Below are 12,591 nucleotides of genomic sequence, written 5' to 3'. Positions count from 1 at the left end.
TGTGTGCTGGCAGCCCAGAAAGCCAACTGTATCCTGGGCTGTATCCAGAGAAGTGTGGCCAGCAGATCGAGGGAGGGGATCCTCCCCCTCTACTCCACTCCCATAGGACCCCATCTGCAGTACTGGGTGCAGCACCGGGGCCCCCAAAATAAAAAGGACATGGACCTGTTAGAGCAAGTCTAGAGGAGGCCACGAAGATGGTCTGAGGGCTGAAGCCCCTCTGCCATGGGGACAGGCTGGGAGAGTTGAGCTTGTTCAGCCTGGAGAAGAGAAGGCTCCAGGGAAACCTTATAGCACCTTCCAGTACCTGAAGGGGTTACAAGGAAGCTGGGGGGGACTTTTTACAAGGGCCTGTAGTGACAGGACAAGGGGTAATGGGTTTAAATTGAAATGGGGAGGTTTAGATTGGATCTCAGGAAGAAGTTCTTCCCGGAGAGGGCGGGGAGCACTGGCACAGGTTGCCCAGAGAAGCTGTGGATGCCCCATCCCTGGAAGTGTCCCAGGCCAGGCTGGATGGGGCTTGGAGCAACTTGGCCTAGTGGAAGGTGTCCCTGCCCATGGCAGGGAGGTTGGAACTGGATGATCTTTTAGGTCCCTTCCCACCCAAACCATTCTGTGATGCTATGAAAATACTTTTTCCTGAGGCAAGTGTATTTTAGTTGTCTGCCTATGGCTGACATCTGAGATCACTTGATAGGGTTTAATATGTTTAAGTAATTTTAGCTCAGTCAATGGTCTGAGAACATTACCATGGGCAAACTGACTCCCTAGGAATAATCTTGAGCAGCCTGGTCTTTGTAGCCTCTATGTCCACACTGTAGTCCATTTGCAAAGCAAGCGACATGCACATTTACACATACATATAGAGAAAACACATGCAGACTGCTTCGTATTTAAGAAATCAGCTTTGAAGGGATGAGAAAGAGAAATATATAGTATATTTCAGGTGCTCTTTGATTAACTGATCTCAGCTTTGTACCTTTATGCTGTTCCTTGCCTTAGTTAAATAAATCAAATTTCAGCATGACTCAAGTTAACAGATAGGTTTTAGAGATTGAGCATTTGAAGTATTTCAACTCTATATACAAGAAATTTATTGTTGCTATAGTCCAGAGGCTACTTACTGGGGGAAGAAAAGATTTATAACTATTGTGATTTAAAATCCATCCACAAAGGAATAATTACACTGATTGAAAGGGATCAGAACTGTAGTTTTTATGTTTCAAATATCAGTTACATGAAGTTTCTCTGAATCATCAAGATGAATACATTCATCCCTCTCATATCCACATCCAGTTCAACCTACCACTCTTCTGAAAAAATCACTCATCTTATTTTGACAGTATAATGAGGTTCATGTCCTCTTCACATCATCTCACCGGCTATCTACAGAATGCATTAAAAGAAAATTAACTCTTCTCATACGTAGCCTCAAACTTAACCCTTCTTTGCTTGTGTCAGAATCCTTTTCTGAAGACCACCTGTTGTGCTTTTATGTCATGCTTTGCCTCATACATTTTTTTAGAAAATTCCTCAACTATGAAACATTCTCCTAGCCTTAGGTGACACATAATCAGTCATTTCTCCTTCAAGAGCAAGCTCCACAAAAGTCCATACACAACTGTCTTCTAAATTTTGAGTAGAAATCTTAAAAAATAGGAGAGCTGTGTAGTTTTCAGGATATTCATGTTGTTCTCTCAAGCAAATCCTAATTAGGACTGATTTTTGCCTTTTTGGTCCTGACTACAGTTATTCCTTATGTTGCCACTTCCTCCTGTTGGTCATGAATAAACAGTCAATGACCCTTGCAGTGTACTGACTCCCTGTTAATTTGTTTTTAGAAAGCCCATGCACTTCCAACTAGCAACCACAGCTTTACGCTGTATTAAGGTCCCCAGGGACTTCAATGAAATCATTAGCATCAGAATGGTAAGTAGTATCGAAGCCAAAATTATACTACTTGAGGCAAATTCCCTCCTTCCAATGATTAGACTGCTTTCTCTCAAGCAAAAATGTATCTTTAATGCAACCCTATTAAGATTATATATTTAAGGAAGTAGGCTTACAAGATAAAACACAGAAGCCAGGGCATCATGTATCTTAATAAGAGGCATTAGGTGATCTCAAACTTTTTTTTTTCAAAAAAACAAAAACAGGAGATGGTAAACTACTAAAATGTATCCTTTGTTTTTCAAAATTAGGTAGATATCTTCATGTGTAATGATTAATAAATTATTTTTTCTTAAATAAATCTAGAAAACATTTCTATTACTATGCAGATAAAAAACAACTGGAAAATATTTTTAAAGAACTCATATTTTTGAAGCACAGTTTATGCAAACTAATTGCAGATTAATTTCCTTTTTACATGACAGGATTATTTCATGTTAATTTCTATGATTTAAAGTATCCCTTTTGAACTCACCTTGGATCAGGTTGAGCAACTTCATTATTCAGGTTCTCATATCCAAATTGTTTTAGTATTGTAACCACAAGCATTGGAGCCAAAGATTGGGCAGGCTTGGTAAATAAAGCATTGGTACCAAAGACCATAGAGGAAAGTGGTGATCTAAAATATTTAGGGGGAAAAAACAAACAAATGCACCACACAAACTTACCAGTATAGGAATCAGAATAGTAATTTTAAAAATCCTGTTAATATGCAAATGGTAACTATCATGACTCTTAGCTTTACAGTCCACACATTATAGCAAACAGACCAGCTATCATAATGAAATTTAATTTTCTTTGGAAACGACAGGAAATAAACCTCTGGGGTATACATACAGCTTGGTCCCAATTCTGAAATGACTTGCACTGAACTTCAGCTTTGTGCATACTGAGTAATTGTTAAGTTAGACTGAACGGTGCATGGAAAATTAATTACAACATAAAACTTTACATGCATGAGGTCAGAAAAGAAGACATTTTTTTTCTGCATGAAAGCAACAGCTCTTATCTTTCAGGACCAAGTCCTTTAATACAGTGACCAGGATTGAATCTGCACTATATAAACATTGAGGGAGCCAACAGGAAGTTATTTGCAGTTTGATAAAAATCCAAAAGATCCATGAGTTTTGATATGCTACATCACAGCAGGTTTTATCAGTTTTTTATTTTAGAGAGATAACAGCAACCAGTTGGACTTTGAAATTTGCACTTTAAGTAGCACAGGCAAAGCTTTCTAAATGCTTTTTCCATGTTAGAAAGGCCTATTCAGAAATCCCCTCAGTGACAACAGATGTATATGCTTACAAAATAATTCAACTGAAGCTAACAAAAGCACACAAAAACCTGAGGATTTGGCTTATACTATAGTATAATTACAATAGGAATTACCTAACATTATGTTTAAATTATTCTGCTGAAGTAACCAAAGGAAACTTTACCCAAGTTCTTATCTCATGCTAAGTTGCTCTTACAAAAACTAGCTGTGTGTCAAGGATCCAAGATCATTTATTGTCTTTACTCTGACAGAATCTAACTTAGCTAAGAGATAACATGGCAAATTTAAAGAATAAAGAAAGTTGACTGACGTACCTCCGCTTGTGCTTTATTAAATCAGCATCAACAATGTCTGCCAAAGGCAAATTGAACAAACTAAATGAAGCTTGTACAATTACCCTAAAGAAAGACAAAATATTTAAGATGTTCATAGTTCTTACATACACTTTCATAATGAAATCATAACTGACATTCTAATGCATACACCCCAACACTGACATTTCCACAAACAAAGTTGATACATTCTTTAAAACATGGTGATTTATCTGTTTAAACAGCAGCTCTAAAAGCATGATAAGATCTGTTCTTGACAGAGAATTAGAAATCACTATGCACACCTAAAAGATGGGCGTTTTTGCCTTTTTTTCCTGGACACTGATGCAAAAGGTCTTATATACTTGCTTGAAATTACCAGTGAATGTCATATTTTAAATGACATGGAGAAAAGAAACACCTTAGAAGAAAGAGAAACTGAAAATTTCCTCTGGAAATCTGAAAAGGACATGAGCATTACTGGAAAGACCACGTAGAAGACAAACTCTGAAGTGGAAGAATTAGAATAGTAAAAAAAAATCATATGCATATGCATATATGTATTTACATTATATATATTATTTATATGCATTTAAACACACACAGAAAACTGACTCTTAGCAAACTCCTATGTGAAACCATAAACTCAAATACTACAATTTCTATGTCATATTAAATTTGGGAGGTGATTAGCTTCTACTTATAAGAGACTTTGAACGATTAGCACTTTAAACATACAGTCTTTAGGTACCTTAGAATTTTTTTCCTGGGGAAATCAAAATATATCTTCATCATTTAAAGTATGCAGGTAATGAAATTCCATTGATTGTTCACACAATGCAGTGTTACAGTGGCCCGCGACTGAAATACTGAAAATAAGAAGGAAAATGGGGGAGGGGGCGGGAAGAAGATGAAGAAAAGGAGGGCAGGAAAGAACTTGCAGAAAGCAAGCAATGAAATAGAAAATGAAGAAATAAAACTAAACTGCTGCAACAATATTCTGACACAAACAGGTCTTTATTTTTAAATAAGGTTTTCCATGTATCATAATGTACTTCTGTGGAAATAGTACTTTTTGGCATTATACTTAGCCAGTACCAGTGAAAATGTGTCACAGCACTGGTGACCTAACAGACACCTTATGTACCCGTGTTTGTTCTGCCGTGCAACACACGTGTTCATGCAAAATGAGGTCTGAGCTTTCCTATCAGACAGACTCTGCAGAGCTCCTGTGAGATCTTCTGTGCCCATGTGAATGAGAAGAGGTTCTGACTCCTTCAATGTCATGTTAAAGCAGGTACGTGGTTGCAAACCTTACTGTTCATTTTTAAGGGTTTTTTTTTAAGCAGAAATTAAAAGCTGAAGCAGAATAAAATGAAAGCTGAAAAAAAGTTGCAAACTGGAGTTTCAACTTTTCTGAGAAGTGAAACAAGACAGAAAAAAAAGCAACATAAAAGCAGTGGCAAAATCTTCATGCTGTTAAAAAGAAGTGTCCACTCTTAGAATTATGTAAACCATGCCTATGAAGAGGGAAGTGTATCTACTTACATGTTTGTTGTGAGATAAAATGCCAACAGATAATAGTGTTCTGGCCCTAGAACAAACATGACAGCAGCAGATACTCCTTCAAAGTAAAAGGAAAACAGGATGATTCTGTAATAACCAAGTTTCTTCAGCGAAGCATGACAAAGAAGAACAAGGCACTGGAAAGATAACATATGCATATACACAATGAAATTAATATTACTATTTTCACTGACATTTATAGACATTAAGCATAAGTTTAAGTTGATAAAGCAAGCTCACCAAGACAGCGGATCTAAGCAAGTTAGAGACACTACCATCAAGTAAAGACAGGTGCCGGTTGACATGTATGGCTGCATTTTCATTCTGCCAGTCTTTGCAAGCAGTAATCTGTGTGAGAAGCTAGTGACAGGCAAACTCACAAAAATGGTATTAAGTGCTGATTATAGCATGAACAAAGTGTAAGCTCTTCTATATTGTTCCTCGCTTTCCACTTGAAATAGGACATTTTGTAATGCATGACGTTCTTTTTATTATATGAGCCTATGTCACCGTCTACAAGTACCTGGGTCCTCATCACTGTCACAAAAAGTACTCACAACCTCTATACGTGCATATTTTCTCCTTCTTTCTGTGTTACAGAGATGAGCAGTTTAATATTCAGATGAAGAAGAGGAAAGAATTCTCCTTATACATTTGTTCCCACATTTAAATGCTTTAACATAATGATTAAAAACAGGATGCTACAGTCAGACAAAGATTACGGTGGCAAATACTATTTTAAAGAACCTTAAGTTTTCTACTTAAATCAATGATCAGGGAGGTAAAACAAATCTGGAAAGTTGGTGTAAGAACAAAACTCAGGTTGTAAGAAACTTAAACATACTCCATGCCCTGGCTGGTTTCAGGCATTTTGCAGAAAAAGGCTTACGCTGGAAATGGTAAGGCATTATGTAATGCATGTTATTGTAAAAACCATGAGCTGGGGTCTCTCCGTACTTGAGAAGAAACCCTGTCCCAGGAAGTACTTACGATTTAAAAAATTCCTTATTACTTGCATGTTTCTAAGATTACATACTTCTTAAAAAAAATACTAACTTAATGATGCAAATTTGATTTTGTTTGCCTATGTTTCAGCAACAAGGTTTCACTTGTAGGCAGGTTTTATTCTTCATACTGACTACTAAAAGGAACCTAAGACAGAAACTGAATTCTAGTCCAGTACAGGTCACTGAAGCCCAGTTCATAAGAAGGGGATTTATTTTACATGGGTTTTCCAGTAAGTGAAGTTGAGGACATTGCCACCAGAGAATTCTCTGATTGTATCTTGAGGTCAAAGGGACAAAACCTGAGAAAAATAAGGTCATGACAAACCCTCTATGGTTCAGTGACTTTCCAGACAAAGAGTCCCTGGGGAGCAGAGAGATGCATTTTCTGAAAGATTGTTCGTTTCACACTGTCATGCAGATTTTGAGTGCTATACATTGAAAGTAAAATTATTTAAGTTTTCCTAACTTTTATAGTTTCTGGTTTATTTCCATAGTTTATCAGCTAACTGTTCGAGTTACAGAAAAAAAATTAAACCTGTGGTAAGAATTAAAGTTAAAATGATAGATATTTAGGTATATTTAGGATTTGTTTATTATATATGCAAAAGCCAAAATGGTAACTGAAACTGAGCTGTGAATTCCAGCTGCACTTACATGCATCTTCTTTTTAGATTTTACCATTACAGTTTAATAAACATGACAGCCTGGTTTTCAGAAATTCTGAACATCCCAGCATCTATGCTGAAAGTCAAGGATACTCAGCAATCCAGCAAGTAAACACCGTGAAAATTTTTAAAAGATCCAGTGAAAAAAGCCAGAAGGGAATGACATTCACTACAGCAAGTACATTTACACTCTGTGGGACATATTTTTGCAGCTTTTCTTGTTCTCGCACATTATTTGTTTGGGTTCTCTTTTCTCTTTTCCAGTTCATTATTCCTCTCCCCATCCCTGACTGGGGTCTTGAAGGTATCTCTCTACCCACTAAATGTAGCTGACCAAGACAGCAAACAAAATAATAAACGAGCATGTGCTATTCTCCAAAAAGCAGCTATTTAGGGTTTTGTTTGGTTCCTATGATTGAGATGCCACATATTTCAACAATACTTTTAATACCTAATGATTTTTCTGGTGTTTTGTGCAGTTTATCTCAGAATATTCCCAAAGAAAAGATTATTGTATAATCTTGTATTACAAAACAAAACCAAAGAGAAAAGAATTCAGCATTTGTAGATTTTGCTTCTAGAAACTTTTATCTTGACCATGTTTTTCATTCCTTTATACTTAGTTATTTTAAACTGTGTAGGATGCAAAACATTCACCCCTTGCATACTCACATCTCACACTGGTAAACAGATACTCTACCAGCGTGCCTGCTTGTCCGTTCTCCCTACCCTACCCTTACATTTGGGTAGTCTGTACATAGAGGTACTTTCAACAAATAGTGTAAATAGGTACCTTAAACTAATGAAAACTAGTAAAATGCCATCTTTTCATACTTTGGGGAAAAAAAAAAAGAAGTGTAACAGCCTACCTGAGGACAGATAAAGCCTGCTCCATACATGATACTTCTTACTGAGGAGGAAAGGACATCCTTAGGAATAAGATTATCCGCAAAGATCATCATAAAATTGTTGCAGAAGGCTAGGTGGAAGACTTGGAAGAAGTTCATCATCACGAAAAAAAGAAAGTTTTTCTCTGTCATTATCTGTTTGGTCAATGAAATTACAGAGGACCAGGAGAGAGTTTCATCACTGTTTTCCAGATCAGTATTTGCTGTACAAACTTCTCTCTGTTCATACTGACTAGTACTGTATTTGCCTGTGTAACACATGCAAGCTGCTGCTAGTGCTGCAACCAAAACAGCAAAAGCCTGAAAACAGGCAAAATTTTCCATGTTATCTGATACAAGGCCACAAAAGAGAATGCTTGTAGATCCAATTAGTGTTGCTACTTGATTATATTTAATAAGCTGAAGCCGACTTTCATGTCTCGTTGAAATTTCTGTGAAGAGCGCACACTGCGCTAGAAGCACAAATGTAAGCAAACCATCAAAAGCACATAACGCAACAATGAGGTGAAGACCACTTAGCCAGTCACCTTCTTCATAATGTTTCCAAGGAAACCAAGGAAGCAAAAAGGCTAATGCATATAAAGGAGCTCCGTATAAAATTGAAAACTGACGTCTTGAGCAGCATGCGAATTTGGAGTTATCTTGAATATACCCAAAAAGAGGATCATTAATGGCATTCCATATCATGAATACAACCTGCCACAAACAAGTAAGAAACACAACAGAATTTATCATTAGCTTGATTTTTCTGTAGAGGTTATACAAACACAGAAGTAATACACACCACATAGATTTAAAATAAATCGCTATTCAAAGAATAAAGAAAGATGAAAGCTTATCAGGTCAAAACAGATTCCAGACCAAATTCTTAAAAGCTAGTGACAAGTTTATAGTAATTTTGAAAAACAGGATGCTTATATAGGATGCAGGATGCATCCTAACAGGATGCAAAAGCTTATATATCTGGGCTTTCCAGATTCCAGACCAAATTCTTAAAAGCTAGTGACAAGTTTATAGTAATTTTGAAAAACAGGATGAGTAAGTAGACAGGTGCCCAACTACACATGAAATAAAACCCTGCCTATTAAGACCACTCCAAAAGCTTATATATATGGGCTTTCATCTTGCAAAGCCCAGATATTAGCCCCACAGCAAGTAATTCAAAACATGAGCTGGCCCATTACTTTCAGGAGACCATTTAGGACCAGAGTTGCTCATGTGCATAATGACTTCAGAATAAGGGCCGTGTTCAAGAACGTAAACAGTCCATAGGAAAGCACTAATGCCAAATGTATCTATGGAGCAGAGCTGCAAGATTGGTTTAGAACATTACTTTAGGCTGTCAAAGGTAAAAAATGTTTCCAGCAATTAAATTCTGGAGATTTTTAGTCTAAAAAGTGTAAACAATGTGCCTTATTGTGTACCTTCAAGTGCTTATGGATTAACTAAATTTAAAATTAATTTATTGCATAACTATTTGCAATGCATTCAAAATTAATTTGTAAGTAAAGAAAAAGGCTTGGTTATGATAACACAGAAACATAGCACAAGATGATAATCAAAATAGTCAATCGTACAATACCTGGGCTTGATGAAATGCTACTTCTGAAATTTTGTATCGGTTTAGGAAAACCTTTACGTAGTAGAAATTAAAGATACTGTTCATCATTCCAGCACCTAACGTCGTCATGGAATATGCCAGTGCATTAGGATGAATTCCCAAAACAAACGTCATCTTCCACAAGAACAACTCTCTTCTTCCTCAGGTTACAAAAAAGAATGACAATAGTTGGCAGAATAATTTTCCAAATTAAAATTACACGGGAGATTTGCTTGTTTCAGAGGTGTAGAAATGGATTCTTAGAGAAAAATGTCCCCATTCTTACGTCCTTTTTTTTTAAAATGTGAACTGCTTTTACTGAGTTATAAGACCCTGAGCAGAAAACTGAATAGATGCGAAATATTAAGAGGCCAGTGACATTTCTAAATACGATCACTGCTTAAAAATCAATGGAACAGGTAGACAAAGATTTTAAAGAATCCCTTCTTAACCAGTGCACAGACTCAATACAAAAATCTGCTATTGCAAATACTAATCTTGGTGTAGAGTTCAAAATAATTGCATACATTTTACATCTTTCTCGCTAGCTACAGAGTTCTAAAATTATGGATTGTGTAGGAATGAAGTGACTCAATTCATACCCTTACGCATTCCATTGCCATGAATGTCAATGCAACATGCACTTTGATGAATATTTCTGTCAAATATCAAATTTTGTCCAGGTAGTTTTACATGTTAATTGTTAACAAGCCATGTAAAGAATACTTTCTCCTAACAAACTAGTGAGATATGAATAGAGACCATAAAACAATCAAAACCCCTTTTAATAGTTTAAACACTTTCACTGTAGAAGAGACTGCATGTGAGCAATATCTAGCAAGTAACACATGTACAGTATGCCCAAGTAACAGAGATTCAGCCCAAGAATATACAGTTCTTTAACATATCAAACAGATCTTCAGACAACAATTTTTTAGGATGCTGACTTTTCCATCTATCTAACAACAAACCTAAGGATGTTTGGTACAAACTATCCCATGAAAATAGCTAGCTCCAGGGAACCTCTACCTTTTAAAGAAGAGTAATTGCTACCTACAGGTAGTCCTTGTCCACACTGATTCTGCAAGCCCAATATAAAATACTTCTCACAGGTATTTTGGTTTTAAGTGAGGCTTTATTCATCTTCACATCTATTTGATGGAAGCTGTCTGCTGCTGATCTGGAGACCATTCAGGTTTGAATTTCAGCCTTACTATGCACACTAACTAATAATTTTATCCTAAATGCAATTTTCAAATGCCTGTCAAAATCCTCAGCGTGAATATTTGCTTGTTCAGCTTGATAAGCAGATCTATAAGCAGCTCCCTGAACTGGTCATAAAAATGACCATGTAAGAAACAGGAAGTGAAAACCAAGGTGGCTTCCAACCTTCCAAACCTTTACAAAGTGGCTGAAGGCAGGCAGCTGTCAGGGAAGATGGCAACTTCCTCATTGCCAGGCCGAGGGCCAGGCAAAAGCCACAAATCAGGTAGGGACTGACTGCCCCCAGACGAGGGGCAGTGTCCATAAATGGGAAAACAGAAGGTTCAACCTGACCATGAGGAAACCCTTCTTCACTGTGAGGGTGACAGAGCCCTGAACAGGCTGCCCAGAGAGGTGGTGGAGTCTCCTTCCCTGGAGACCTTCCAAAGCTGCCTGGAACTGTTCCTGTGTGATCTACTCTAGGGGATGCTGCTCTGGCAGGGGGTTGGACTAGATGCTCTCTGGAGGTCCCTTCCAACCCCTTCCACTCGTGAAGCTGTGACTGCAGAAGTGTCTGTTGTGGCTAAGGTAGGTGATGGAGCAGTTTTCCCAGCCCCCAGTACAGAAAATGAACTCCTGAAGAGCAAATAAAATGCAGATGCCTTTTTTGCATATATATTTAAGATGTTCTAATGTGGAACAAGATGCAAAGCAGATTACAGGTAACGAGAAAAATCAAGCTGACAAACAACTTGAACAAAAGGGTTTTTCCTAAAGCCAATTTATTTGTAAGAATATGACTGAATTTTTAGATACTTGAGGATGATTGTGATGTGTATTTTCAAGTTCATTTTTCACAGATCTACAGCTGTAGAGACACTTAATTTTCAGGTGATGACATTTTGCATTTTTGTAACAAGTTTGGTTTCACAAACTTCTACTGAGAAACCTAAAAAGAAAGATGAGGTTATTGAAAAAATGTCCACTTGAAATTTTTTTTTTTTTTAAATAAGTTTGATATTCTGTGAAAGTCACTACAATAAGTATGTAGTTGACAAGTGTCACCTTTTTTTTTTTTAAAGAAGTACACATTCAAGCCTTCACAAATACACTTAATGAAGTGATTTACATGGCAGATATTAGGGCTTTTGGAAAGGTAGACATTTCATCTCTATTTCTCCCTGGAGCCCCTTGCATGGGTCTTCAAGTGGAGAACGGGGAGACTCCCCTTTCCCTCAAATTCCATGAGCACCAAGAATAAATGTGCTTTGCACTAACATCACCAGCAAACTAACTCATTTCTCAAACCATGGTTGACTCAATTCCTTCCTACACACAAATTTAAAAAAGCAGCTTTCCTCAGCTTCAGCAAATTTCAAAGAAGAAATTTGAAACTTCTTCAATAAAAGCCTTCTAACAATGCACAAACAGGCCTGTAGTGCCATGGCTAATTATAATACACAGGATCTGACACAACTCTTTACACTAATTGGTACATCTGGCCCTGCACATTGTTTACGAACTAGGTTCAATTAGAAGTTGAGGTACCACACTTCCTTTGCCAGATGATGTGCTCTTTAATTGTACTGCAGTGGAATCACGCACAAGTACCCCCTCCCTCTTCTTAGTAGTCAGCCTTTATACCGCAGAGGTTAAAGCACAGGTGCTGACGTTATTGACTCACAGAAGGCAACTCGGTTTCTGAAGTTTCTGGTGGTTACAACTGAGTTCATAGAGATGAGCCACAAGAACAGACTGTTTAAAGCAGCGGGGCGCAGCGTTTACTTGCATTTCTCCCGCAGCTGGCTGACAATCACTAAAAGAAACTGGAGCGTGAGTCTAAATCAGAGTGGATTCCCAAGTGATAATAAATTTCGCCCGAGGCACGCTGGTTGACATCATTCCCTGCCGGGTCCTGAACTGCAGCGTAAGCCTCAGCGTCCTGACAAGCCGGTCGGACGCGGGCATCTTCCTCGTCTTTCTTCCATGACTTGAACCACATGAAGACAGAACTAAGAATAAACACTTTCCTAGTCCCGACGGGTACCACTAAGGGGAAGTGCTGCCGGAGCTGCGGGGACATGCAAACAGAAAGCCCTCGGGAG

At 37.6% G+C, this 12,591-nt stretch overlaps 1 protein-coding gene across 1 annotated transcript; it reads right to left on the bottom strand.

Annotated features, from left to right (window-relative positions):
- Positions 1 to 2,246: 2,246 nt before the first annotated feature.
- On the bottom strand, positions 2,247 to 9,418 carry LOC104509091 (transmembrane protein 180-like). The gene is made up of 5 exons (XM_010150914.1): positions 9,266 to 9,418; positions 7,645 to 8,379; positions 5,086 to 5,240; positions 3,541 to 3,624; positions 2,247 to 2,569 (listed from the first exon to the last, which is right to left on the bottom strand). Exons 1-5 carry the CDS (start codon positions 9,416 to 9,418, stop codon positions 2,422 to 2,424), a joined length of 1,275 nt encoding a protein of 424 aa, XP_010149216.1. The 3' UTR covers positions 2,247 to 2,421.
- Positions 9,419 to 12,591: the final 3,173 nt, after the last annotated feature.

The sequence above is a fragment of the Eurypyga helias genome, unplaced genomic scaffold (genome assembly GCF_000690775.1).
Source record: "Eurypyga helias isolate BGI_N326 unplaced genomic scaffold, ASM69077v1 scaffold2644, whole genome shotgun sequence".
Lineage (NCBI taxonomy): Eukaryota > Metazoa > Chordata > Aves > Eurypygiformes > Eurypygidae > Eurypyga > Eurypyga helias.
Note: the sequence above shows the minus strand (reverse complement) of the source record. Positions and strands in the feature narration are given on the sequence as shown.

Bases quoted from the DNA above. Each gene is read 5' to 3' on its own strand.
- LOC104509091 (XM_010150914.1), bottom strand. From the start codon at position 9,418: ATGACGTTTGTTTTGGGAATTCATCCTAATGCACTGGCATATTCCATG. The intron at 5,241-7,644 runs GTAGGCTGTTAC...TTATCTTTCCAG, and splicing joins CAGGCTTTATCTGTCCTCAG to TGCCTTGTTCTTCTTTGTCA. The intron at 3,625-5,085 runs GTAAGTAGATAC...GTCTTTCTTTAG, and splicing joins TTTTATCTCACAACAAACAT to GGTAATTGTACAAGCTTCAT.